Here is a 26,277-nt window from a genome sequence, read left to right as displayed (position 1 = left end):
TCCTCACTGCTCTCTACAGTTCTGCAGCGCATCATCCTCGCAAGCCCCCTCGCAAGCCCCGCTCAAGCCCTCGAACGCCCCGCGCGCACGACTCTCTCCGAAAGCACAACAAGACTAACGGTTCACCGCGGACACCGCCCGTCCCATCGGGACGCCCTCAAGACCCCGCACATCGCATCCCGCACCTCGCCGTCTCGACAACAACAACATCATCACTCTCATTGTCCTGCTCCCCGCACGCCGCAATGCAGCACTCCCCCGCCGCCGAGCACGACCCCGCATCCCCGCACGCGGCGTCCACCGTAGCCAAGCCCCCGACGTGAGTCACCACCGGCCCCGCCGCCCCGCTGACAGCAGCAAGATCTCGTGTCTCGCCTGCCGCGCCGCAAAGGTAATTTTCGTGCGCGACGCAGGCGTGCTGACCCCAGCGCAAGTGCCTGACACCGGACGCGCTCACCGTCTGCAAGCGCTGTTCGGACCAGGGCCTCGAGTGCGAGTACCAGAAGCACCGGCGCGGGCGGAGGAAGAAGAACCCCGACGGTCTCAACGGTGCGGCTGCGAGCCGCTCGCGCTCGCGCTCGCCGTCCCACCATGCGTCTAGTCCGCCGCGGCCGCTCGTCGACCGTGAGCGCGCAGAGCGTGGGCGCTCAATTCCTAGCTCCGCGGTCCGCAGCCATTCAATCCGCTTTTCGCATGTCGTGCCGATCGAAGGCGACTCGTCTCGTGCGTTGTACAGTCTGCGATAAGGCCTAGCCTGACCACAGCTTACCTTCCACCACCCAACTCGCAGCCTCCAGCCACAGGCGGCGCTAGCCTCGCTCTACTCCGCACTGATTGCCCCGATCCCGTCATGAGCGGCTTCCTGACCGAGGCGGACGCCTACGAGCTTTTCGAGTTGTAAGCCAACACCGCATGCAAAGCTGACGTGAGCTACTTCCACCACCTGAATGTGACGGTCGCGATCCTGGATCCCGTCCTCCACACGGCGACGTATTGTCGCGACAAGAGCCCACTGCTCTTCTCGGCCGTGCTCACCGTCACGGCCAAGATAATCCGACCAAAGGCGTACTCGTCATGCCTCCTAATCGCGAACAAGCTCGTCGGACAGGCGGTCGAGTTCGGCCTGTGCTCCATCGAAGTCGTCCAGGCCATCATCATGCTCACGCATTGGAAGAAGGCTGATGACTCGACATCCTGGCGCAAAGTTGGGTATGCGATCCGCATGGCGCAGGAGCTGCGCCTGAACCAGCGCGCTCCACGGCCGCTTCCCCGCAACGAGAGGCAGGCGCGCGAGGTGCTCAACAAGGAGCGCTGTTGGTTGAGTGAGCTTTTCGTCCAGGTTCAAGCTTACCCCAGACCTTATCGTAGCCGACTACCACCTCGCGATGCATCACTCCCTGCCCCGCATGATCAACCAGGACGATGTAGACGACCCTATGGAATGGATCACGGAGCACCCCCACCTTCCGTGTCCTGGAGAGGCGGTCATTGCTCCCTGGATCAACTTCTCCCGCTTGTGCCGTCTCTTCGCGGACATGTTGGCGAGCATGAACGGCAGCCCGTCCAACCTCCGCAGCCTGCACTGGCTTGAGATGGAATGGAAGCGATGGCGCAAGCGTTGGATAGAAAAGAACTGTGAGTGGCCTTTGTATGATTTGGCTGATGGCTGCCGAATACGGGTTCCTGCGACAGCAAGTGGCCATGGTTAAGATGTGCGACGGCCTGCTCCATTTCCATATCTGCGAGTATCACTTACTTTTTACGGCGCGGTATCGTTCCAATGGCGCGACGCTGGATACCTCGGAGCCGTCTCCTCTGAGTTATGCTTTTGCAGAGTGCGCCGACGTCGCCCTGGGGCTCCTGGACGTGTTCCAGACCGACTTTGTGGCCAACGGCTATCTCCCTTTCTGCTTCAACCTGACATGGGTCGGCGTGGCCATCACGAGCGTCTGGTTGATAAAGGTGAGGAATCCACCTCAACATGTGTGCTAATAACAGAACATCGGCGCCATGGACAAGATGGACCGCAAGCGCGTGATCCGCAAGCTCACCGAAGTCGCCGACTCGACCGGCGAGGCCTCGCGCTCCGCGGAAGACATGCCCGCCTACACGCACCGCCTGGTGAAGCACCTGCTCGGCTCGGTCTCTCCCGAGTGGCAGCTGACGACGACGGAGCCCTCCGCCGCTCCCGTGGGCGAAGGCGACGCGGGCTCGTCCTCATCTGGCCCTACGCCCGCCGTCATCGCGCCCCCGCAGACCTGGAACATGCCGAGCGCGCAGCAGATGATCCAGGAGACTCTCTGGCACCCCTCCATCTTCCAGGACGTGCCGACGCTGCGCACGCCCGCGCAGCACCACCAATGCTCGACCGGCAACTCGGCGTTCCACCCCCCGCAGCCCGACCCCATCCCACAGCCGATCACGAGCGACGTGCTGTTCCCCGCAGCCGACGACGACATTTGGTGAGCAAGAAGAACATGCGTAGTTGCTGACAGCAGGAAACTCCTATTTCCCCTATAGTATATTATGCTCTGTATTCCTAGTTGTAGACGGGTTGCATTAATGCAGTGTTGTCTATTGTAAGCGTTTGTTGCGGAATGGCAGCGCCGCAACACAACGCCGCAACCGCCCAACTCCGACCCTAGCCGCCGGACCGATTCACCCGGCCCTGCCCACCTCTCTCAATCTCATCTCATCTCCGATGCTGTCTCACGTCTCTCGCGCCACTCGCGTCTCTCGCTCTGTCCCCCGCTCCCTCGCCCGCCCACTCTCCACCTCCCGCCCCGCCGCCATGCCCCTCTACATCTGCTACTGCCCCGACTACCCCGACAATTTGCAGACGCGCCTCGGCGTGCGCGACGCGCACCTCGCCGCCGCGGCAGAGGACAAGAAGACGGGCGCGAGCGGTGGGTTGCGCTCTTGTTGTTTAGATGCTGATGCTCGCTTCGTCTTCCGTCCTCTTCAACAACCCGCTGACTCTCTTCACCCACTCCCCCCTTCTCCTTCGTCTCCTCGCTCTCCTCCCTCCCTCGCTTACTCCCCCCTGCCCACGACGACACTCCCACCCTTTCGTGCGCCCCCAGTCTTCGGCCGCGCGTTCCTCGACGACTCGGTGGCCACCAAGGAGGCGGGCAAGCCCGCCGACCAGCTCCCCGGCATGGCGGGCAGCGTCATGATCCTGCGCTTCCCGACGATCGGGGAGGCGTGGGCGCGCATCAAAGCCGACAAGTACTGGACCGGCGGCGTGTGGGACAAAGACAAGGTCGTCGTGCGCGAAATCATCGGCGCGCCCGTCGACGACACTATCAAGATCCAGTAAGCCGATGGTCCGTCGCTGCGCTTAGGCGCACTCCTATGTAGCCTAGAACTAAGAATACATCTGGATCGCCTACGCCTTCACCTTGCGCCGCTTGCTCCCCTCGATCATGGCGCGCTTCCGCTTCGCGTTTTCTGCTGCGACGTCGCGCCCGCCCCCGCCCACCGCTTTGCGCTCAACCGGCGCCTTGGCCAGCTTGCGCTTCTGGTTCTTGCTCGGCTTCTTCAGCTGCAGCATGTACTCGGGCACGGGGCAGCCGCTGGCGCGCAGCACGTTCGCGATGGTGCGGAGGTACGGCGCGTCTTCGTTGCTGAAGAATGTGAGCGCTTTCCCGGGGCGTCCCGCGCGCCCGGTGCGCCCGATGCGGTGGATGTAGCTCTGGACCGTCTGGGGGAAGTCTGGTGTCAGGTCGGCGGGATGCAGCAGGCGGTCGATCTGAGGCAACCGCTTCCATGTGCTGAGACTCACCATAGTTCACAACCACCTTGACGCCGCGGAAGTCCATCCCGCGCGCCAGCACGTCCGTGACCACCAACACCCACGCGTCGCCGCGGCGGAACGCGTCGATCGCCGCATCGCGCTTGCTCTTCCCTCGTCCGGAGTGCACGGCTTCAGCGCGCACGCCGTCCAGCACCAGCTGCTTTGACAGCTCATCTGCGCGTTCGATGGATTGCACGAAGATGAGCGACGGGTACGGCAGCCCGCCCTCGGCGATGAGGTTGGCGAGCGCGAGCGTCTTGCCTGCTTCTGACCCGGTGAAGAGGAGCGACTGGTCAACTGTGGTGACCGCTGAGTCCCTGGGTGTAAGACAGCCCGTTCAATGACTCACTTCACTCCCACCACAACCCGCACACCCCCGTCCTTGAGCCATCGCCGCGCGAGCTCCTCAGCGCCGGCGGGCATCGTGGCGGAAAAGAGTGCCTTCTGCACCTCCTCGCCTGTTGCATCCACGATTGGCTCGACCTGCGGAAGGAAGTCCGGACCGAGTAGACGGTCAGACTCGTCGAGAATGAGGTGGCGCGTGCTATTGTCAGCCATCACCCTACACCTCAGCTTACCTTGCGAGCGACACCCTTCCTTCGTCCAAGAGGTGGTGCAACCGCTCCGGCGTAGCGACGAGCACGTCGATGCCAAGACCCCCCTCCTCCTCCTCCCCCTCGCTCTCCTCCTTCTCTTCCTCCTCGTCAGACCCCGAGTTGCGCCCCGGCGCACTGTCGCACACGGCCTTCTGCGTCGCCTTGCTCAATACCATGCAGCGCCACTTTTGCCCAGCCGTGATGGCCTTGAGCACGCCGTGGATCTGCACGGCAAGGTCGTGGGTAGGCACAAGAATGAGGGCGCGGATACCTTTCCCTTCTTCTCCGAGCTTTCGTGCCGGCTGCCGAAGCTGCACCAGTGTGGGGAGGAGGTAGGAGAGCGTCTTACCGCTCCCAGTGGGCGCAATGCACATGGTGTCGTGCCCGGCGAGGAGAGAGCCGGAGACGGCACACTGCACACCCCACAAGCTGTGGATGTTGGCCGCGTTCAGCGCGCGGATAAGCGGCTTGCGGAGGGGCGACTCGTCCTTGAAGAGGGCCGGGAGGTCGGTGCCGAGGGAAGAGGGAAGCGGGTCGGGGCCAGTGAGCGTGATTTTCTGCTTGGGAGGTTCTGGGATATCGGGTACAGAGTCAAAGTCCTCGTCCTCCGACTCGGACTGGGGTTCGGGCTCAGTCTTCGGTGCAGCTGAGCGGTCGCCGAAGAAGTTGAGCGAGGAGGGGAGCGCGACGTCTTTCCTCTTTGCCTTGTCGTTGCCCTTGCCCTTGCGCTCCTTCTTCTCAAAGAGCTCCATGTCCTTCTGGAAGCGCGACTTGTTAAACCGCGCGCCTGCGGTCAGGAGGTTGAATGTCGACGCCATGGTGCTTGCTGTCGACGCCGAGGGTGGATGAGATGAGGCAGTTGCGGATGTCAACAATTCAGCGCGAACGTCATGAACGTCAACTTTTGAGAGACGACCGTGGGAAAGTGGCCACCCGCGTTCTGTGCCTGAACCCCCGCGTTCATTGGAGTCATGTTCCCCGCTTCGCCAGTCGCCGCGCGTCTATTCCATCTCATCTCATCTCATTTCATCTCTCGCGGCCCGCACTCTTGAATCCTGCGCTCTCTTTTCCGCCCCCTCCTCCGCCTCCCCGTCATGTCGGGACTGCGATCGACGCGCTCGGCGGCCGATGGCCGCGTCACACTCATGTCCGCCGAAGACGTCAAGCCCAACACGAGCGGATTCACCTCGCTACGAAGAGCGACGCGCTCCATCACCCGCACGGCCGAGCCGTCGTCCTCAAAGCCTGCGCTAGACTTGTCGCAGTACTCGTACGCCCAACCGGCACGGAAGCGCGTCAAGCGCGAGATCAAAGAGGAGGAGCCGCTGGTCCAAGTCAAGGATGAGCCGGCCTCGCCTGCAAGACGGAAGACGAGCACGCCGAAGAAGGAGAAGGCGGCATACCTCCCCCCAAGAGCGAAGGCACATCCTGAGCCCGTAAAGTGGCGGGAGCAGTACGCGCTCATTGAGCGCATGAGGGCGGGCATTGACGCACCTGTCGACACTATGTAAGATCGAGAGTTGTAGGAGCTAACGGCAGGGGATGCGAACGGCCGCGAACAATGCAGGATCTTGATGCCAAGGTTGGAAGGCGTTAATAAGCGGTTGACTGATGCCAGACACTCCGCTTCCACATCCTTATCTCGCTGATGCTGTCGTCGCAGACGAAAGACGCCGTAACATCCCAAGCCGTCATCAATCTCCATGAAACTATTCCCGGCGGTTTGACGGCTGAGACGCTCGCAGCCGCACCAGAGTCGACTGTTGCCGAGGCGATCAACAAAGTCGGCTTCTGGCGACGCAAAACTGAGTACATCCAAGCTGCCGCGCGCACGCTCGCTTCACGATCCGACGGCGATGTGCCGCAAACAATCGAGGAGCTGTGCGAGCTCAAGGGCGTCGGGCCAAAGATGGGCTTTCTTGCGCTGCAGGCCGCATGGAACATGTGAGCAGATCGCTTACCAGATCTGACAATAGAAACGCGGGCATCGGCGTGGATGTACATGTTCACCGGATCACGAACAGGCTCAAGTGGCACAAGCCGCCTACTAAGACGCCGGAGGATACTCGGTAAGCTCGGTGACGAACATAGCTGACGGCTGCGTCAACCTCGAGTCGTGGTTGCCACCAGAATTGCACCGGCCGATCAACCCGCTCCTCGTGGGCTTTGGACAGGTGAGCCGGCGGAGACTGCGAAGAGCTTATACAAGGTCATCTGCCTGCCCGTCGGGCCGCGGTGCGACGTCTGCTTGCTCGGCCAGCAGAAGTTGTGTCCCTCGCGTGTGGCGGTAAATGCTGCAAACCGGAAGGAGATCTCGTACCGCTTCACAGCTGATGAGGATGAGGACGTCAAGTCCGAGCTGGACGAGACGAAGCCCAAGGTGGAGATCGCGTACGAGGAGGATGTAAAGCCTCGGCCCGAGGTGGATGCTGTGGACGGGGTGGAGAAGCTGGAGGAGAAGGCGACGGTCGACACGATCTCCGTCAAGCCTGAGCCGTTGTAGCAGTGTACATATGTAGCCATCAGCCTGTCTTCTCAGTCAAAGTATTGTACACCCCAGCCTAAAGCTTAGCCCTCTGCGCCTTCTCCTCCTCCTCCATACGCGCCACAGCGCGCTGGTACGCCGGCCGCGCGAGCACGCTGTCGATCCAGCGCTTCGTCGCGTCGCCGACCTCATACTGGCCCTTGCGCGCGCCCTTGGCGATGCTGTGGAGCGGGTAGAACATCAAGAACTGGTGTCAGCCTCTTCCACGCTCGCTCTCACATCGCCCTCGCCGATCTTGTCCGAGCCCGAAAAGTTGCGGTGCTTCTCGAGGAACGCCTCGGCCTCGCCGAGCATCGGGCGGACGTTGTTCTGCGCGATCTTCTGCAGGAAGTCGGAGAGCGCGCTCGCGCCCCGCTGGAAGAAGAGGAGGAGGTAGAGCGAGCGGTAAGCCGCGAAGCCTTGCTGCACCCGCATCGCCGTGACGGCCGCTTGGAGGTTGAGCATGAGCGAGCCCTCGGCGAAGTGGGACCAGAATATGCTGTCGTCGCTCGCCGGGCTTTCGAGGTCGGCGTTGCCGGACTGCTGCGACAGGTGCGCGAGGAGGTAGTGCGCGATGAAGCCGGACTCGGTGAGCACGCGCCCGTCGACCGTCACGGCGGGCGCCTTGCCGACCGGCGAGACGTCTTTGAGCGACGGCGGGCCGCGGCCCTCCGGCGTGCGGAAGTGGACCTTGACCTCGTACGGGAGGTTCAGTTCCTGGTGTGAGCGGAAGGCACCCGGCACCGGCGCTCACCTCGAGCAGCCAGAAGATGCGCTCGGAGCGCGACTGGTTCAGGTGGTGCAGGACGATGTGGGGCATGGCGCTGGCTGAGGGAGATGAGGAGAACGTTCGAGTGAGAGTATATCAAGGCTAGAGGGCTCGGATAGATGACGACATGACCCGGATCCGGCAATGAACGCCCTGGGCCGACCAGATCCGCTGACTGATACGCGTTTGCGTGCACCTGCGTTTCTGAGTTCATGCGTTCATGCCTCTGGCGTGCGACTCCGATGGCCGGCACGGGGAGGAGTATGCGCGCGGCGGCATGTGCAGACCGGCGCGGGGTTGCCGTGTCGATGCACGCGGTGAGTGCCTGCCGGCTCGTGCGTGTAAATAATGCAGCCAACTCAACGATATCGATGCGAGATGGACACTGCTAGCGCATGGAGCTACTGGGAGCTATTCAACCACTGATTTTGAGCGTCCCATCCCACGCTGAGTACAGCCGACAGTGAGGACTGAAAATGGCTCTCGAGTAGTGGGGGTGCGTTCTACACCTGTGAAACCACTAATTTTTTTGCCCATAATAATTCCAGCCGCGGCTGTCATTGAAGTGCGTGAAAGCAATTTACAATGTAGAATATAACAGGTGCAAAGTGATGACGGGTTGTCTCGGGGTGCATTTCAGCATGACCTGCCACACTTTGCCGTACAGCCGCCTTCCGTCAGCGCTGCCACCGATGACTATCACGACCTCACAAGTGGGACAGGCACGTTCCACATATATAGTGAGCTGATGAAGGAATAGAGCGCTAAGAGTGCGGCCAGAGGAGCGCCCTTGCCTCCTTGCGTGGAAAGCTCGCATCAGCGGCACACAGTGGGCTGCAGCAATACGCGATCGCAGTGACATCGGCCAGTGGTCGGGGTCGAGCTCCCCATCCCTCACAACCGTGTGGGATCGGCCCTGGGAGTCCATGACCACCGTCTCCCAAAAGTTGAGATAGTCTACGGCCGTGACCATGAGGGATTGGTTCTGCAAGGTGGAGCCTACGATAAACAGGCCCAGTGAAAAGCCACTTGAGTGCACCCGGGCAGCGTAGCGGTCTTTCAGAGGCCCGTCAGCCCAGGAGCGGAGAAAACATGCCAGGTCGAGGTACGCCCGCCAGTGGTTAAATCGGGTGCTGAACGGCTGGTCGAGGAGAAGTTCACGGAACGATAGTACAACATTGGCGGTTTCAAAGGTTGGGTCACTCAGAAAAATGCAGGTACGGCGCCCCTGCGTTAGGCGACTACTGTCAGCTGCTGCCGGAGAGCGAAGCCTACGTTTGTTCGTCGAGAAGACGGCGAGGAACCTCAAACTTCACCTTGTCGGTGGAGATGATTGTGAAGTTGTCTCTGGGCTCTTTGGCCTCATAAGGCCGGGGAGGGAGGGATCCGCAGGTGGGAGGAATCATGGCGTTGACCGGGGGCTGGGAGTTGAGATCCATGGTGAGAATTGCTGCTGTGTGCACAACGAGTAGTTGAGTAAAAACGAGGTGAAGACTAGGTTAATATAGGCAGGTCAGAGCGAATGTGATCATGACCTGTAAGCGCCATCAGCGTTGTTGCACCCCTGGTGCAAGCGGTCCGGACACGTTATGTGCAGTACCATCGTCCTTCGCATGACCCTTCCCTCAATCACCATATCTCTTGCCTGTCTTGTACCTCTTCCAGAAACGCGACGAACCGACCCCCAAACGCCTTGGGATTCCTCTCGTGCTCCGGCGGGGACGATGCCATCACCAAGCCCCAAGCACGCGCGACAGCCCAAGCGTATAGTGGCGGACAGTGGAGCTGGAACCACACAGGCCAGTGATACGGGTCCCAAATGTGTGTGCCCGTCGGCGCATCAATCATCGCGTCTGGCGTCCCGTCGCGGTTTGCGCCCCACACATCCTTGGCAGACACTTCGAGGATGCGGCTGCACAGTCGCGTGTCGCCGTTCAGCGCCGCCACGATGAACATGCGCGAGCGGTCCAGACCGCGGTCCTCCTCCACTAGCCGTGAGATGGAGTGGTGCAGCACCGCGAGCAAGCCTGGGCAGTCCCACTTCTTCAGGAAGAGAAAGAGGTGGTGCAGCTTGATGTGGACTTTGAAGATACCCTGTTGGCCAACGCCGTCGAGCTGCCCGTGTTCGGCGAGCTGCATGAATAGGCGGAAGACATATCCCGTTTCGCATACAGGGTCTGTGAGTCGGATTCGCGCGTCGTTGGGTGGGGCCAGCTTGCGCGCGTTCCGGAAAATCCAGCTGATGTCAGCGTGAAGATGGCGAGAGGGCATACCTCGCCGCGAAGAGGTGGTAGCTCGGCACGCGGAAGCGGATGCCGTTGCTGGTCACGATCTCAAAGTCGCCGTCGGTCCAGTACTCGTCGTCGATCAGGTGATCCTGGGGAATTGCGCGAGGGGACTGGGTGACGGACTGGGAAGGAGAGCTGCCACGAGGAGGTGTCGATTGCTTTCGCCTCTTGCTGCTCTCGTCTCCGGACATGTTATCATAGGTGGGCAAGAGAGAACGATAAAGGCAGTGAGGGCGGTAATATACGAGTCCGAGTGCTGTGCACGCTGTGCATGCTGCTGACATCCAGCGTCTGTGCGTAGGGAATGACATTCTGATGTGTGGCAACCGCATCGCGGCAGCAGCTTCGGGCGCCTGCAATCACCTGTCCAGCGGCAACCTCTGCGAGGCGACCATCGAGTTCTTGATGGCGAATGTCTAGCATCAGTGAGGCGGAGCGCGTCTGGACGCCATCGCGGGGCTCAGATCCCGAAGTGTTCGTTGCGAACTGCAAATTCCAGCGCAACAGTGAGCCTGCGTTCAATCCGTTATCTTGTATTGATACCAAAATCATTACTATTGCACTCGAAAATCGACTGCATGACTGGCACTCCAATGCCATCATCATGTGCAGTTACACTGGAACGCCGTAAGTACATGCAATAAGTACAGCCTGCCTCTCTCTCTCAGCTCAACTCATGCATGAAACACGCACAGTCTTCTAGTTATGAAGATCTTGATATCTGAAGAAAAGAAGTCCCCACGTGGCCTCCACCGACTACCGGGGGGCCCAAATAAACCCCACCCTCACCTGTGACGTTGTCGCAACACCCACCCATCACGCTCACCATCAGCCCAACAGGTGACACCGCCATCTCCGCCGTCTCCTTCAACCACTCTCCCGATCCCTCCGGCCCCCTCTGCCCTCCTCGTTCACAGCACATCGCCCACCATGTCCCGCGGCGCACTCGACGACTCGGAGATCCAATCCGAGATGAACAAGATGGTGCGTTCCGCCGCCTGCGGTGTCACCGATCCCGCCTTCTTCGCCTTGTCTCACACCGACTGCGTCTAGCACGCCGCGCTGCGGTCGGCTCAGGCTCGCTGTACTCAGTCGCTCTGCTAACCCCAGGTGGCGTTCATCTCGCAGGAGGCCCGCGAGAAGGCCCGCGAGATCCAGGTCAAGGCCGACGAGGAGTTCGCCATTGAGAAGGTGCGTCGGCTCGCGTCGATTGCGGATACTTGGGATGGAGCTGACCGAGCCCCGATGTCAATGACCTCGCACTTATGCCTCCTCCGTCTCTCATTCCCTCTGACCCCTTCCAACCGCTCCGCACCCTCCTAATGCCGCTGCACCCTACACTTGGTCACGCCGATGTCTCACTACCACGGGCGCGCTGCCCATCCTGTTTCGCTTCACCCAATAGGCCAAGATCGTGCGCCAGGAGCAGCTCGCAATAGATGCGCAGTACGAGAAGAAGCGCAAGCAAGCCGAGGTCGGGTGGAAGATTGCTCAGTCGACCGCACTCAACCAGAGCCGCCTCGAGGTGCTGCGCAAGCGCGACGAGCAGCTCCAGGACCTCTTCGAGGAGGCCAACAAGAAGGTCAAGGAGCTCGCCGATGGAAAGGACTACCCGAAGGCCATGACGCTGCTTATTACTGAGGTGGGTCTGCCACGGCGAGTCGATGTCTGACGTCAGATTCTCCTCCTTCTCCTGTCCAAGGACGTGACACTCGCACACCGCCCGAAGGACAAGGACTTGGTGAAGAAGTCTGCTGAAGAGGCCAAGAAGCAGTACAAGGAGATTTCGGGACTCGAGGCGGAGATCACTTTCGACGACTCGCTGGCGGATGACTCGGCTGGCGGCGTGATTGGCAGCACTATGGGCGACCGCATTAAGGTCGACAACACGCTGAGCGCACGTCTGCACATTCTCGAGGAGAAGATGCTGCCCGAGCTGCGCGAGGACCTGTTTGGCAAGAACCCCAACCGCAAGTTTTACACTGTGAGTCACGTCGCGGGAATGGGCTGACGCTGTGCAGTAGGAAGCGATATGTTAGTTTAGCTGCGTTAGATGCACGCAAGGTTGTCGAGATCGCGCCGTCGTGAGAGATAGAGAGAGGGAATATGCGGTCCGAGAGTTGTGGAGGTTTCCGCGGTCGATGCGAGGCCGCGTCGGGTGAAAGTAGGGGAGGCTCAAGACCAATAATTCTAACTGAAGTTGTCGACGACGCTGTTCCGCCCTGATGTGGTGAGTACCCAACAGCCGCCGGCATTGTCGAGGTTGCTCACCATAACATGTGCTCTTCGCGGATCTAGATGCGTGCGGTGGCGGACCCCATCCTCCGGACTTAGTCCGCTACAGCCCCATATGCGATCGATCAGCTTGCGTTGGCTGTCCTCCGCTTGGGCTCTCCGTCGGACGCATCCAGCCTCATGCACTACGCATCGCGCACAAGCACCTATGCTTGGACCCACGGCATGGCACTCCGCTAGAACTGCTGTAACGCTTTTGCGCAGATGCGTACCTGCACATACAGTATTTGTGAGAAGCAAACGAGTGGTGAGGTGAGACGCGGACATCTATGCGATCGAGCAGGACACAATATCCGCGGCACCGTGCACAACGAGCGCATGTCCAGCCACCTCAACCACCCCGACACCATTCCGTCCTGATTATGCACGACAGAGGTCATGTGCGCTGGGCGTCACACCGCTCAAAACGCTTCGTAACGTCTCCGATTCGTGCCATCCTCATCCTTCACAGTAGGAATGCGCCCCTTCCGGCGGATCTGGATCTGCCGACCATGCCGAGCGAATATCATAACACCGAGCGCGCACCGAGCTCCGTCGCACCTCTACTCTCTCCCTCGGCCTACTGCCCTCCGCCCACTGGGATGCGCATGCACAACAGCGCTCGTCCCGCCTACCTACCTTCGCACATGCATCGGTTCCTGAGCGGAGATGTTTGTCAACGTCGCCACGTAACATCCCGGTGAATTACGTAACATGAAAAATCCCGGTATCCTATTCTGATAATCCTGCGCCATCGTGCCATGTCAACACGCGCCCAGGGCTCGGACGCGTTTCCCCCCCTCTTCTCGGGCCCCGTCCGGCCCGGAGTGATGATAGACTTGGACGGCGCACCAGCGCACGTTGCATTCGCCCATTCACCATGTCCGCGAGCAACCTCCGCGCGCGCAAGAACGGCGCCGCTAACGGCAACGGCGCCGAGACCAATGGCCACGCTAAGAACGGTAACGGCAAGGCCGCCGGCACCGTGCTCTCGTACGCGATTCCGACGGAGTACGGGCAGGCCATGGACCGCAAGCTCGACACGCACCAGTCGTGAGTCTGGAGTTTTGGGAACAGCGCTGATGGCAGGTACGAGTTTGGTGGGCCCGTCGGCGTCAGCGCCATGATGATCGGCTTCCCGCTGCTTATGTGTGAGTGGCTGTGAAATCGTCAAGGCTTTGTGCAAGCACTCCGCGTGATGGTCTGGTCCGTCCGGCGTCGTTGGCCGCGCGCTCAGAGGTCTACCAAGCCATACCCACCGTCTGCGGCTAGGCCCAGCGGCACGTCGACATCCTCCGTAGTGGCACCCTTGCTGACGGCAGACTACCTCTACGTGTGCCTCTGGTACTATGACGGCAAGATGGTGCACCCCTCCTCGGTCGACGACATCGTCCCCTTCCTCCACCGCATGTGGGCGCACGTCAAGGACGGCGCGTACCCCACCAAGTTTGCGTGCGGCACGTACCTCGGCCTGACGGCGATTCAGATCCTCTTCGCGTGGGTCATGCCCGGCGTTGAGCAGAACGGCCTCCCCGTCCCGTCGCTCGACTACGCCATCCTCCCGTACAAGTGCAACGCCCTCGCATCGTGGTACACCACACTTGTCCTTGCCGCTGTTCTCCACCTCACCGGCCTCTACCGCCTTCCTTGGCTTATCGAGAACTTTGGCGGCATCATGACCGTGGCCATCTTCACCAGCTTCACAGTCTCGGCCATCATCGACATCCTCGCGCGCACTGTGCACTACGGCGGCGCTCCGCTGCGCATGAGCGGCGTGTGGGTGTACGACCACTTCATGGGCGTCTCGCTCAACCCCCGCCTCGGGCCCATCGACCTCAAGATGTTCGCCGAGGTGCGCGTGCCCTGGGTCCTCCTCTTCCTCATCTCGCTCTCGGGCACCGTCAAGCAGTACGAGGACCTCGGCTACGTCACGTACAACATGTTCCACATGCTGCTCGCGACCACGCTGTACATCAACGCGTGCGCCAAGGCTGAAGAGCTTATCCCTCAGACCTGGGACATGTTCCACGAGAAGTTTGGCTGGATGCTCATCTTCTGGAACATGGCCGGCGTGCCCCTCACCTACTGCTACCCGGTGATCTACATGACGCGCTCCGACCCGGCGACGTACGCCTTCCCCCTCTGGGGCAAGGTGCTCATGTTTGTGACCCTCATCACGGGCTACTACATCTTCGACTCGAGCATGGCGCAGAAGTCAGCCTTCAAGCTCCAGCAGCAGGGCGAATACAAGCCCCGTGGCACGTTCCCCACCGTCCCGTGGAGCGTTGTTGAGAACCCCAAGTTTATCCAGACCAAGCACGGTAACAAGCTTCTCATCGACGGCTGGTGGCAGTACGCCCGCAAAATCAACTACACCGCCGACTGGTGCCAGGCGTTCACATGGGGCGCGACCGCGGGCTTCAACACCCCCATCACCATGTTCTATCCCGTCTTTTTCCTCGCGGTTCTTACGCACCGCTGTGGCCGTGACTTTGAGAAGTGCGCCGCCAAGTACGGCGACGACTGGGTCGAGTACTGCAAGACTGTCAAGTGGCGCTTTATCCCATACGTCTACTAAGCTTGCAGCTTGCAAATGTGGGCGCATGGTCACAAGCAACGCTCCGAGCGCTGCTATGAATGCCCGTGCAGCTCTCGCCTCCCACTCCGTCTCCCTCTACATGTAGCTGGATGTCGGCACCTACCCGTCGCTAGAACGTACCCTGCAATGCATACCCTTGAATCTAGCACGGCGTGTGATTCGGCGCAGCATGCTCGCACCGCTGAGTGGGCTTGTCGAGTGCAAGATTGGATGCTCAGTCTTTGACAGTTGCAGCGGCCATCCTCTCCGCCGTCGCTTTCGTGCCCAGACACCCGACGCAGCTCTAGCCCCCACAGAAGCACGCTATAATACATCCATCACAACACTGCTGTACTCTACAACGTTGAATGTCGGTCCGCCGTCACCCCCCACCGCACGCCTCCGCGAGTCGTCGCGCTCAGCCCGAGGGCGAGCGCCTCGGCGCAAAGACATGGGGTGTAGCAGGAGCGCACGCAGTTTGGCTATCACCGGGCAAGACCATCGCTATAGGAAACGGGAACGCGAGACCCTCCATCGGGAGTAGGTAGGGAATCGAACTTTTATGTTTCTGCAGTCAGCGGATGCTCTGTAACGCCTGCGCTCGTCGCTGTGAACCACTGAAGGGTGCACAGCAACGAGTAGCACGGCCAAGAATGCCGCAAACTTACCCAGGATTTTGTTCGAAGAAGCGAGAAATGTCGCTGGGCTGAAATTTATGCACTGGCGTCTCGCATGAATATCGATCGTGGGAGAGTATGCCACGCGGTATTACGTTCTCAGCCGACTCACCCCACATGCCTCCGCGCCGCCAGCCCACAAGCGAGAGGCGCGATGGTGGACCTCATCATCTCCCATGGTCCCATCCCCTGTCACGCTCTCGCCATCACAACAACATCCTCAACTCGTCTCGCTCACCCCAAGCACATCGCCATGCCCGACCCACGGAGGGTTGTCAGACACGACTCGATGCAGTCCACCGCCAGCATCGGCTGGCCCCGCCCCCCGAGTCCCTCGGTGAGTCTAGTCCCGGCCGGTGTAATGGTGGTGTGCTCGAGCCCAGCCTCGCCGCGCCCAAACCATCGCGACAACCCGGTGACTCCCTCGCGACTCGTCGGAAACCTTTCCTGACCCCAGTTCTCCACCACCACCACCGGCTCGAGGGTGCATCTTTCAGACGCGCAGACGCTTATCTCGCGCAAGGACCTGCGCGCCTCCATGATCTGCTTTGAAGAGGTGGGTCGATGACGCCCCTCGCCCTTCCCACACCCCCACTCCACTGCCCGGCTAACGCAAGCTCATGGCCGCCGCTAAGGCGTACCGTAATGCGCTGCTGGCCATGTCGACCGCGACGGCTGCATTCGCTTCCGCGATGGAGGCATGTTCCCGGTACGTCCTTCTTTGAGCCGCCTCGACGCTGACCGCAGGGTGAAAGGATGCCGCGAGGCAAACGCCGGCATGGCCGGCGGTGCGGGGCTGCAGTACCTCATCTCGAACCACGAGCAGCTCCTCGCCGACACAATATACCGGCAGTTCGAGATCCCCCTCCTCGAGACGCTCGACAACTACAAGATGATGACAGCGGAGCGGCTTGCAAGCTACGAGAAGGCGCTGCACAGCCAGAGCGACAAGATCCGTCGCACAGAGGCCGAGAACATGAAGATAGGGCGACGGCGCAAGCGTGATCTCAACCAGTTCCGCGCCGCGCTCGCCGACCTTCAGCGTCAGGTCGACGAGCTCGACGGCATCAAGCTGGCTTACCACGAGGAGGTGCTCGATGCCGAGGAAGAGACTTGGGAGACGGTGCTGAGCAAGGTCGCGTTTGTGATTCGCTCCCAGCTCGACTTTTACGAGAAGATCGCCGGCAAGGCCAGCGACCCCGTGCTCGAGCCGCTTGTCATGTCCATTCCCGACCCCTTCGACTCGTACGGCCCGCCCAAGGAGGAAGGGCAGATCTTTAGCGTCCTCTCACCGTGAGTGTCTCTCTTGCGCGCCAGTTGTCGCTCGACGCTCACACCAGACTGCACATCGACTCCAACCCTACGTCGCCGCTGCCGAGTCTCCCGCGCGTGTCGAACAACGCGTCGGCAGCCGCGACGCCGAAAGTCACTTCGCCCGTCCAGCTGGGCTTCAGTTCTGCGGCGCCCGCCAAAGCCGAGACGTCTGAAATAGACGTCTCAGGCGAGCGCAGCGCGTGGGGCGACTTCGAGAGCGGCGCTCTTAGTGCGCACCGTGAACTGAGCGTCATCGACGAGGCGGCGTCGCCAGCGAAAAGCATGGTGCCGAGACGGGCGGAGAGCGAGCACGACGACGACGACGACGACGACGACGATAGAGACCTCGGCGGGAGCGTGATGGAAGGCCGCAAACTAGACGTCCTCAAGAAAGGGCGCGGAGATCTGGACGACGACGGCCCCGTGAACGACAGCGGCGGACCGGACCATGTATCCTCCCCACCAAAAGCCTAGCCTCGGTCTAGCCCTCTGTGATTACAGTACACGCACACCATGTTGTTCTCGGATCCCGAGTTGACTCCCTTGTTACTTCTACTGAACACGTCCTAGACACTCAAACGTTGTCCTCTGTTGCATGCATCTATGTGCAGACTCTATAATCTACTGCGCCTTGCGCTCGATGTGCTCGGCGTCGTGCACGCCAAACATCCACCCCTCGAGCCAACCGCCCTCGGCCCCGCCGAGCTGCCACCCCCCTATCCCGCCGAGGCCGATCCACAACCACTCGATGGAGCGCCGGATACGGCCGGGGATGGACTCGGGCGCAGTACGGGCGATATGTTCGGTCAGAACGTACCACGCGGCGCCGGCGACGAGGCCGACAGCGTACCCCGCCGCGATCTGGGGTATGGAGTGGTATCGCAGCGCGTATCTGCCGTCAGCCACTCTGCTTCTCCTACACCACCCCCTAACCACCACCCCCCACCAACACTGCCTCCCCACCCCCCGACTCACCGAGAATAAGCAACAGCAACCGACCACGCCGCCAACCCAAACAGATATATCCCCACCCGCACGCGCCGCATAGCCTCCGCGCGCTGCCCCCGCGCACCCGCCGCGCGGCTATACCGCGCGTCGAGCGACATCGCATACCCGACGCCCCAAGCAAGCACAAACGCGCCAGCCTGCGCATGGCTGCTCGGCATGCCGTACCCGTGCCCGACGTGCGCGAGGTGCGGGAACGGCCTGGGCGCACGCAGCGCGCGCTTGAGCGCGAGGCTGAGCGCTTCGTTGGCGACGCTGCCCGCCGCGAGGAGGAGGAGGGAGAGGCGGCGCCCGAAGACCACGAGCGCAAAGTACGCGACGAACAGGAAGATCGGGGAGAGGCTGAGCAGCGCGAGCAGCGCGCCGAGCGGCGACGCGTCGTAGACAATGTGGGTGAGTGCGAAGTGCTTTTGCGCGGGCACGGCGGCCGCGGCGGTGAGAGACCCCATGGCGATGTGTGCGAGGTGGAGGTGGTTGAGAGATGAGGATCGACATTTGACCCCACAGGCACGGGCACGATGACGGAGGTGTCGGCCCTCGCTCTTGATATCGCCCGTCTTCATATCTGTTTGTCCGCCACCTCCAGCTCTAGCCTCCAGCTCAGCCACCGAGAACACTCAGCAGCGGACCAGTACCCAGTCAAGTGGGCGCATAGCGCACCACCATGTCCCTCCCATCGTTCCCTGGCGGGCCGGCGGCGACGGAGCCCCCCGCCGTCCCCGGGCCCGGGCGCGGCGGCGCAGGCGACCACCTCCCCGCCGCCCTCCTCGCCGTCTGCGGAGCATGTACCTTCGTCGGTGAGCTCCACCCCTCGGTTGCGATCCAGCTGACGCAAGCGACGGCGCTGAGTATCTGGTCCATCGTGCTGCAGCTCAAGAACTACCGCATGCCGGCGCTGCAGCGCTGCGTCGTGCGCATCATGGTCATGTGCGTTGCTTTGAGCATGCTCACGCCTCGCAGCTGACGGCAGGGTGCCTTTGTACGCGCTATCCTCGCTCATTGCGCTGTACTCGCTCAACGCGGCGTTCTTTATCGACGCCATCCGCGACCTTTATGAGGTACCTGCTGATGCGGCCAGAGCTGACCCCAGGGCTTCGTGATCTACACTTTCCTCCAGCTGCTCATCACCTATCTGGGCGGCGAGCGCGACCTCCTGCTCCGGCTCAATGGCCGCCCACCCATTCCCCACAACTTCCCAGTCAGCGTCTTCTTCGCGCCCATGGACCCCAGCGACCCGTGGACGCTACTCAACCTCAAGCGCGGCGTTCTCCGTGCGTCCGAGCCTGGATGAGTGTGAGCTGACGGAAGAATACGTCCAGATCAAGCCCCTCTTGGTCATCATCACGGCCGTGTGCAAGTGGACCGGCACATGGAAGGAGGGAGAGTTTACGCTCACCTCCGGCTACACCTATGTCACGATCGTGTACAATATCAGCATTTGTCTGAGTCTCTAGTGCGTACTGGATCGGGCCCACTGACAGCAGCTGCCTCGCCATGTTCTGGGTCGCTGTTAACAAGGACCTGCAGCCGTTCAGGCCAGTTCGTGGGTCCATCCCCTATCCCTCAACTGATGGCAGCCAAGTTCCTCTGTGTCAAGGGCATCCTCTTCTTCTCGTTTTGGCAGGGCGTCTTTGTCGGCTTCCTCGTTTCCACCGGTGCAATCAAGTCCGGTGGGCTCGCCCGTGTCGCGAAGCTGACAGCAGTCGGTCCGTACACTGATCCCGAGCACATGGTCCTGGCCATCGTGGACTCGATGATCTGTCTTGAGATGCCATTCTTCGCGATCGCGCACGTAAGGTTAAGATTTGGCTTTGGAGCTGACAGCAGCAATATGCCTTCCGTGCAAGCGACTATATCGACGACTCCGTCATCCACGTCGCACGCCTGCCATTTATCTATGCTGCGCGTGACGCTTTCGGTGTCAAGGACGTCTGGGAAGACATCAAGTATACATTCCGTGCGCGTGGAGTGTCGTACAAGGCGTACGAGGCAGCCGACGGTGGCCTGCACTACGGCGAGGGGCGGCAGAAGCGCATCCGCGCTGGACTTCGATACTCCCGAGGTGGCAAGGCCAAGTATTGGCTCAACGATCCGAATGCCGACGGCGAGCGTCAATCTCTTCTTCCAAAGACCAATGGAGAAATGCCGTTCCGAGCCGATGACAGCAGCGACTCTGATGTCAGCGACGCGCCAAGTCTCGACTTCAGCGACCTCAGCGACACAGAGCAGCAAATGTACGACCGCGCGCGACGCGTCGGCTACTCTGGATTCCCCAACATCGACATCAGCCGGGAACAGGCGCGCCGCATGCGACGACACGAGGAGAATGGCATCCTGGCTGGGCGGCGACTTCGACTGTCCTCAGACGCCCGCCAGCGCGCAGGTTCTCCTGACGCGCCGATGCCTGGCCCATCTGGGCAACAACGCCGAAGCACCAGGAATCGCTTGGCTGACAAAGGCAAGGGCAAGGGCAAGAGCCGTGCGGGTGTCTACGGTCAGTGGGGAGAACGCGCCAGCACAAGACCTCCACCAGTCGTCGCGGAGGTCGATGACACACCGTTCGACGGAGAGAATGAGAATCCCGGGGCATGGCAGGCGGAGGATCAAGGAGTGGGATTACGCTGGACGCCAAAGCCCAAACCCACCCCAGTCGTGACGACGCCAGAACCACAGCCCAAGATCGACGAGGTTCCCGAACCAGCATCGCCAGAAACCGTCGTAGCACGCTCTGACGCCGTCGACCTCGTGAGCGAGGCACAACTCGAGACGCCAGAGACTAGGACACGCAGCATGTCGGCAGCGGCGAACGTGCCCGAGGTCAAGCCTGTCAAGCTGATACAATCGCCGCACGAGGAGGAAACATCGCCGAGCATTGCTAGCAAGATGGAAGCGCTCTCACCTCATACAGACGTCCCACCTCGCACAACCGCGTCTGCACCACCACTCATCGAGCGCGAAGCGTCGCCTATCCCATCGTCAGGCCACCCCTCACCCCCGCGATCGCTCGAGGCCGATGTCTCCCCGCCCGATGCATGGGAGAGGCCAGAACCTTCCTACCCAGCTCCTGTTCCTCCACCGCCTCGCAGCGAGCCGCGGCGCGGCCCCGCTCAACCCTCTCCTGACTCGACGGTGTCTTCCAAGTCCTTCCGCGTCCCCTCGTACGGACGCTGGGATCCCGACGATAACCCGTGGGCGTGATACATGGTATTGTAGATGATGCAGGGTATCTAGTTGTGCGAGCGCTAGTCCAAATCGTCAAACATGCCCGCGGCTTCCTTCTTCTCCGCCCGCCCCCGCGTGCTCCTGACCTCCTTCTTGAGCGCGCGGTACTCGTCCGCAAAGTCCTCCTCCTCACTATCCTCCTTGACCTTGCGCTTCGTAGCGCGCTTCTCGGGCGCCGGCGCGTCCTCCTCCACGAGCCCCTCGGCGATGCGGCGCGCCCACGCCGCCTCGGCCTTTTTGTCCTTCTTCTCCCGCCGCTCCTCCTTGCGCACCCGCCGGTCCTTCTGCACGCTCCACGCCGAATTGAGCTCGGCGCGCACCTTGCGCTTCTTGCGCTCGCGCTCGCGCTCAGCCTCGAGCTCGCCCGACGCCCGCTTCGCGGCCTTCTCCGCCAACGCGGCTTGGCGCTGCGCCTCGCGCTTCTTGTCGGCGTAGGCGAGCGCGTCCCACTCGACCTCGGCGTCCGTCCACGCGAGCTGGGGCACGTCATCTGCCGGTTCCCCGTCGTCCTTCTCGTCCTTATCGTTCTCGTCCTCCCCTTTCATCTCCTGCGCCTCCCCCTTCTCCTTGCCCTCGTCCTTACCCTCGCCCTCCGCCGCCTTCTCCTTCGCGGCAGCCGCCTTCTCGCACCGCCGCCGCCAGTCCCGCACCTCCGGCATGACCGGGAGGCGGAGGAGGCCGAACGCGGTTCCGAGCGCGGCGTAATCGAGATCCTTGGTGCGGAAAATAAAGCTCGCCTCATGCTTCGTATACGCGCGCACGGCGGACACGAGCGCCTTCGCCCCGCGGTCCGCGAGGTCGCGGTCCGTCATCACGACGTCGCGCAAGCGCGTGAGCAGCGCAAGCGAGTCGGGATCGGCGGGCACTGGCGCCGCCGCCTCCTCCAAATCGCTGCCGAGGTAGGGGTGCGGCGCAAGCGGGATCTTGCGTACGCGCAGGAAGTCGACGTACTGCTCCTCCCTCCCGCGGGTGAGGAGGGTGATTGCGCGCCCGGCGCGGCCCGCGCGCGCGGTGCGGCCGACGCGGTGCGAGAACGTCTTCGGGTCCGTCGGCGCGTCGTACTGGATCACGGCGTCGATGTCGGGGAAGTCAACGCCGCGCGCCGCCACATCCGTGCACAGCAGCACGGCGGGCGTGAGGTGGCTCGACGCGTGCGCGTTGAAGCCGGACAGCGCGGCGTCGCGTACCCGCGGCGGCAGGTCGCCGTGCAGTGACGTTAGAGAGTAGCTGGCCATCTCGGGGAGGCGTGAGAGGATCTGGTGTGAGCGGGGATGGGCAAAAAGGGGAGGTCGATGGACTCACGCGGTAGAAGTAGTCGACGGCGGCGCCAGTGGAGAAGTAGACGATGAATTTCGCTGCTTCGTAGAGTTTTGCTTCGCGCTGAAATACACGAAGGAGCTGCAGCGTCTTGTCGGCCAGTCCGCAGACTAGGAAGGTGTTTGCGAGACCCATGGGGACGCGTCGCTCCGTCGCGGTCTCCCCGGTGCGCTTGTCTTTCAGGTTGACCACGATGCGGACGGGGTTGCGCAAACCGACGCCGACGAGGTCCTCGACGGCATCTGTCATCGTCGCTGAAAACAGGTGCGTGCGCCGCTGCTTGGGGAGGTGGCGCATGATGCGCTCGACGTCCCGCCGGTGGTCGGGGGCAGAGAGGAGGCGGTCAGCCTCGTCGAGCACCAGGACATCGAGGTTGCCGACGCGCACGGCGGACATGCCTCGCGGCGACAGGAGGAAGGAAGCGAGGCGGCCCGGTGTGCCGACGAGGATATTGGACGCCTGCGCGAAGAACGTCTCATACGGCTGCGCCGTACCGCCCGTGACAAGACATGCGAGGGGATACTCTGGTGGCGGCGGAGGCGGTGCTTCCTCCCCTTCGACCGGCGTCGCCTCCTTGGGCGTGAACGTCGACAGGAACATGTTGAACACCTCGTGTATCTGCGAGGCGAGCTCGCGCGTCGGCGCGATCACGACGGCGGCGACCTCGCCACGCTTGTACGCGTGTTCTGAGCGCACGATGCGCTCGAGCACAGGCACGACGAAGGCGAGCGTCTTGCCCGAGCCCGTGACGGCCTCGACGACGCAGTCTTGGTTCTTGATCGCGCGCGGGATCGTGCCGGCCTGCACTGGGGTCATGCGGTCGAAGCCTAGGGCAGCGATCACATCGGAAATCCACGGCGTCAGCGGAGGCGTGAGAGTGCTCCATGCGCCGCCGAAGGCGGGGGCGCGCGGGGCGGGGCGCGGCATTGTGAGAGGAGTGGAGATGATGGCGACAAGTGGAGGTTGGAATCAAAATATCGGCGGAGCGGGGATCGGGGGCATGTCCGCGGTGGAGGTTGGATTAGATCGAGAGGGTAATGCGAGGGTAATGAGCAGGAGTGGGCGGAAGCACTTTGGTGTGGCACTTCAGCTTGTGGCGGAAATAATTCACATGTAGTACTCATGCGACAACTCTGGGAGTCTGGATTGGGAGGCTGTTGATGTCTTGAATGCTGCATTTCTTGACATCACCCCACGACTGAGCTTCCATTGCCACCAGCTTGTGGCCCACCCACCTCTGCATGCCTGACTTGTCCGTCGCCGATCTGTCTGCTGTGTGTGGTCCGCTGCCATCACTCGCCGCCCTCCTCGTCAATCTCGTTGGAAAGGGGTGCCCCAGCGGTCTGGTTCCCCTTAATGCTGTCGCCCTCGGGCTCACTTTATCTCATTAAATATCCCCTCCCAGCCTCACTGCACACTCTTGGCAGCAAACATCGCGTTCATATCCCCATCCCCCTCTCCACTGTCCCACTCTTTTCTCCCTTTCACGCACCCCATTAATGCTCAACTCTTCCCCTTCAAGCTCCACATCTGACAGCTCTTTCGACGATTGGCACAAGGTTGCCGCGGCCACCTCGGACAGCAGCACTCAGCCCAGCATCAGCGACCCCGTCTCTCCTATGGACGCTTTCAAGGCCGAGCCCGACAAGCCGTCGGCCGAGACCGCATCTCCGCTTCCTCCAGCCCACGTTGCAATCTCTACGTTGGACGGGCAGGAGCATAGGGTGGAGACGTGGCACCTTCTCAGCCACAGGTGAGCACTCTCCCAACACGGCTGACTTCAGCGGCGTTCTTCGCAACCTTCTCTTTTACAAGCCCAATGTGCCAACCATCGTGCTCCCCGACTTTGCGTTCTGTCGCTCCAAAACACTCCTCCTCTTCCTCAAGCTCGTGAAGACTGGTACACTTCCGTGCACCGACCGCACCAGTCTCGTCAACCTGGCCAAGTTCATCAAGCACTTCGACTGCGCCCCCACCCAGAAGATGCTCCTCACCCATCTCCGTGACCGCCTGCACGAAGGCTGGGCGTACCACCTCACGACTTTCGCTTGTGCCGCTGTCCTTAACTGCGTCGACACCTGCGTCGCGGCCCTCCAGGCACCCGTCCGCTGCTGGCAGGAGGTGCCTCACGTCGCGTACTCGACTGCTGGGACGCTCGGCAAGAACATGCTCCGTCCCGCCCACTGGCCCCTTGAGGCCTTTTACGAGGTGCCCACGCCCTTCTTTGTTGCCCTCATTCGCGCGTATAGCGAGTACGACAAGCCGCCGCCCAAGGACCAGAAGGACGCGCCCGAGACCGAGGCACTTCCCCGTCTTTTCCGCCGCAAGATCGGTAGCGTGATTAGCACGGATGCCGAGGAGCAGTATATTCACTGCGCTTGATGTATCAGTCCTTTCCCCGACTATCCCGCAGCAGCCCATCTGCACGAACCCTCACCGCATGAATCTGCGCAGATGACTAGATGACCATGTATGACTTGCACGTTGATGTGCGAAGATTGCTACCCGCGGCACACGAGGGTCATGGATGTGAAGGCCTGCCACCGGGCGTCGATGGCCGGAACGCCGGGGGGTAGGACTGAGCGGTTCCTTCCTCGCCATCAAGACAACACCACTCCATCTCTCCATCTCCCTCTTGTCTTTGCACTCATCCTCATCTCCTCACCTCCGACCTCTTCCTCCTTCCTGTTCTCCGTCCTCCTGTATCTCAGCATCCACGATCCTCACAACTGTAGCAACACACATAACCCACACCAACACCACGCTCGTTTCCATCCAGTATCCTACACGCTACCTCCCTCGGCGCCCTCTCAGCCTTCCTTTGCATCTCGCCCACACTCCTTCCACCGTTTCTCTTTGCTCCACTGCCGCCTGCTCCCGATAACATGGGTATCACTCACCAAAGCGATGCCGAGAACCCCCCAGCCCTCCGACCTGTACTCAGCCGGAAATCCTCGAGAGGCCTCATTACGGACGACCCCGAGTGGACCGAGGGCGATGTAGAGCTGATAAGCTCCGACAATGTCCGATTTCGCATACCGACCTACGTCCTATCTCAGAGGTAAGAGCACCATCGAGTCGTACTGAAGCCAGCTGCGCCATGAGAGACCTCTTTCAACTCGACCCCGAACAAGATCGTACCATCGCCTTCCTCGACCCCGAGTTCGAGCTCGCCATGGTTCTTCGCCTCTTTTTCAAGTTTGTAACCCAGGGCGATCTACGCGATGCCGACCTCGACGAGTTTACCATCTCTCTTACGCACTTCGCCCGGTTTCTCGTCAAGTGGGACTGCGCCGTCGCCCGCATACACTTTCTCACCTGGCTTCGCGACGAGGTTCGATCCCCACATAAAGTAAGACGCGTCGGGCCCCTCACGACCTTCAAAGTCGGCGCTATTCTCGGCTGTCACAAGACGTGTGCCGCTGCGCTAGACTCTCCAATTGGAGCTATCAAGTCGCCTCATGACCCCTACCCCACCGTCGAGTACAACATTCTCGACCCGTCGCGCTGGAGCATCGACAATCTTGTAGACGTCCCGGTCGAATACCACTGGGCTCTTCAACGAGCCTTCAACCGGCACCGCTGTCAGTTCATTATGGTCGGCAGTACTCGGCGGATAACTAGCCTCGGCGTCTTGTTCACGACATACATGCGCCAGGCTCCAAGGGGTTTCACGACGACGTCGGACAAGCGTATGTAGCTGGACCGGTTGAGGCAATGAATGGCGACACTTGCTGTTCACTGTGACCGAAGGAGGAACCCTGCGAGAAACGTACTCGGTAGTTGTGATGGTTGGTCCCACGCTTAGCACGCGCTAGTGATAGTCCACGGGCACCAACGCACGAAGTGATGTCCAAGATGACCTGTATGCCGTTGACCTCTACGGCTTTTTGATACGTCAACTCGTCCGAGCTCCA

The 26,277-nt window shown here is 61.4% G+C and overlaps 13 protein-coding genes across 13 annotated transcripts; 8 read left to right on the top strand and 5 right to left on the bottom strand.

The window, feature by feature from the left end:
• Positions 1–245: 245 nt before the first annotated feature.
• Positions 246–2,520, top strand: COLE_06043 (uncharacterized protein; the record flags this gene model as incomplete). Its single annotated transcript, XM_018426316.2, has 9 exons — positions 246–319; positions 358–391; positions 429–723; positions 765–897; positions 931–1,322; positions 1,357–1,635; positions 1,670–1,962; positions 1,999–2,462; positions 2,499–2,520. The coding sequence occupies 9 exons, from the start codon at positions 246–248 to the stop codon at positions 2,518–2,520; spliced, it is 1,986 nt and encodes a 661-aa protein (XP_018282509.1).
• A 181-nt stretch (positions 2,521–2,701) lies between these two features.
• COLE_06042 (uncharacterized protein) lies at positions 2,702–3,319 on the top strand (the record flags this gene model as incomplete). Its single annotated transcript, XM_018421878.2, has 2 exons — positions 2,702–2,906; positions 3,084–3,319. The coding sequence occupies 2 exons, from the start codon at positions 2,702–2,704 to the stop codon at positions 3,317–3,319; spliced, it is 441 nt and encodes a 146-aa protein (XP_018282508.1).
• A 69-nt stretch (positions 3,320–3,388) lies between these two features.
• Positions 3,389–5,210, bottom strand: COLE_06041 (uncharacterized protein; the record flags this gene model as incomplete). Its single annotated transcript, XM_018421877.2, has 4 exons — positions 3,389–3,714; positions 3,785–4,113; positions 4,146–4,340; positions 4,375–5,210. 4 exons carry the CDS (start codon positions 5,208–5,210, stop codon positions 3,389–3,391), a joined length of 1,686 nt encoding a protein of 561 aa, XP_018282507.1.
• Positions 5,211–5,953: 743 nt separating this feature from the next.
• On the top strand, positions 5,954–6,895 carry COLE_06040 (uncharacterized protein; the record flags this gene model as incomplete). The annotated part of the gene is made up of 5 exons (XM_018421876.2): positions 5,954–5,974; positions 6,011–6,336; positions 6,369–6,422; positions 6,467–6,566; positions 6,602–6,895. The coding sequence occupies 5 exons, from the start codon at positions 5,954–5,956 to the stop codon at positions 6,893–6,895; spliced, it is 795 nt and encodes a 264-aa protein (XP_018282506.1).
• A 58-nt stretch (positions 6,896–6,953) lies between these two features.
• On the bottom strand, positions 6,954–7,736 carry COLE_06039 (uncharacterized protein; the record flags this gene model as incomplete). Its single annotated transcript, XM_018420648.2, has 3 exons — positions 6,954–7,124; positions 7,157–7,633; positions 7,671–7,736. The coding sequence occupies 3 exons, from the start codon at positions 7,734–7,736 to the stop codon at positions 6,954–6,956; spliced, it is 714 nt and encodes a 237-aa protein (XP_018282505.1).
• A 1,578-nt stretch (positions 7,737–9,314) lies between these two features.
• On the bottom strand, positions 9,315–10,164 carry COLE_06038 (uncharacterized protein; the record flags this gene model as incomplete). Its single annotated transcript, XM_018421875.2, has 2 exons — positions 9,315–9,924; positions 9,959–10,164. 2 exons carry the CDS (start codon positions 10,162–10,164, stop codon positions 9,315–9,317), a joined length of 816 nt encoding a protein of 271 aa, XP_018282504.1.
• Positions 10,165–10,903: 739 nt separating this feature from the next.
• Positions 10,904–11,984, top strand: COLE_06037 (uncharacterized protein; the record flags this gene model as incomplete). Its single annotated transcript, XM_018424736.2, has 4 exons — positions 10,904–10,957; positions 11,084–11,164; positions 11,379–11,615; positions 11,652–11,984. The coding sequence occupies 4 exons, from the start codon at positions 10,904–10,906 to the stop codon at positions 11,982–11,984; spliced, it is 705 nt and encodes a 234-aa protein (XP_018282503.2).
• Positions 11,985–13,127: 1,143 nt separating this feature from the next.
• Positions 13,128–14,825, top strand: COLE_06036 (uncharacterized protein; the record flags this gene model as incomplete). Its single annotated transcript, XM_018427512.2, has 3 exons — positions 13,128–13,300; positions 13,337–13,398; positions 13,570–14,825. The coding sequence occupies 3 exons, from the start codon at positions 13,128–13,130 to the stop codon at positions 14,823–14,825; spliced, it is 1,491 nt and encodes a 496-aa protein (XP_018282502.1).
• Positions 14,826–15,755: 930 nt separating this feature from the next.
• On the top strand, positions 15,756–17,290 carry COLE_06035 (uncharacterized protein; the record flags this gene model as incomplete). Its single annotated transcript, XM_018427511.2, has 4 exons — positions 15,756–15,839; positions 16,120–16,211; positions 16,250–16,795; positions 16,843–17,290. The coding sequence occupies 4 exons, from the start codon at positions 15,756–15,758 to the stop codon at positions 17,288–17,290; spliced, it is 1,170 nt and encodes a 389-aa protein (XP_018282501.2).
• Positions 17,291–17,437: 147 nt separating this feature from the next.
• COLE_06034 (uncharacterized protein) lies at positions 17,438–18,270 on the bottom strand (the record flags this gene model as incomplete). Its single annotated transcript, XM_018426315.2, has 2 exons — positions 17,438–17,708; positions 17,792–18,270. The coding sequence occupies 2 exons, from the start codon at positions 18,268–18,270 to the stop codon at positions 17,438–17,440; spliced, it is 750 nt and encodes a 249-aa protein (XP_018282500.1).
• A 215-nt stretch (positions 18,271–18,485) lies between these two features.
• COLE_06033 (uncharacterized protein) lies at positions 18,486–21,019 on the top strand (the record flags this gene model as incomplete). Its single annotated transcript, XM_018421874.2, has 9 exons — positions 18,486–18,618; positions 18,658–18,748; positions 18,792–18,879; positions 18,912–19,092; positions 19,130–19,274; positions 19,306–19,364; positions 19,399–19,491; positions 19,525–19,613; positions 19,649–21,019. The coding sequence occupies 9 exons, from the start codon at positions 18,486–18,488 to the stop codon at positions 21,017–21,019; spliced, it is 2,250 nt and encodes a 749-aa protein (XP_018282499.1).
• A 44-nt stretch (positions 21,020–21,063) lies between these two features.
• COLE_06032 (uncharacterized protein) lies at positions 21,064–23,287 on the bottom strand (the record flags this gene model as incomplete). The annotated part of the gene is made up of 2 exons (XM_018427510.2): positions 21,064–22,299; positions 22,346–23,287. 2 exons carry the CDS (start codon positions 23,285–23,287, stop codon positions 21,064–21,066), a joined length of 2,178 nt encoding a protein of 725 aa, XP_018282498.1.
• A 572-nt stretch (positions 23,288–23,859) lies between these two features.
• Positions 23,860–26,060, top strand: COLE_06031 (uncharacterized protein; the record flags this gene model as incomplete). The annotated part of the gene is made up of 4 exons (XM_018424735.1): positions 23,860–24,113; positions 24,145–24,723; positions 25,266–25,421; positions 25,454–26,060. The coding sequence occupies 4 exons, from the start codon at positions 23,860–23,862 to the stop codon at positions 26,058–26,060; spliced, it is 1,596 nt and encodes a 531-aa protein (XP_018282497.1).
• Positions 26,061–26,277: the final 217 nt, after the last annotated feature.

This window comes from Cutaneotrichosporon oleaginosum, assembly GCF_008065305.1.
Source record: "Cutaneotrichosporon oleaginosum strain ATCC 20508 chromosome Unknown ATCC20508_contig05, whole genome shotgun sequence".
Classification (NCBI taxonomy): Eukaryota; Fungi; Basidiomycota; class Tremellomycetes; order Trichosporonales; family Trichosporonaceae; genus Cutaneotrichosporon; species Cutaneotrichosporon oleaginosum.
This window is presented reverse-complemented; position numbering and strand designations above follow the sequence as displayed.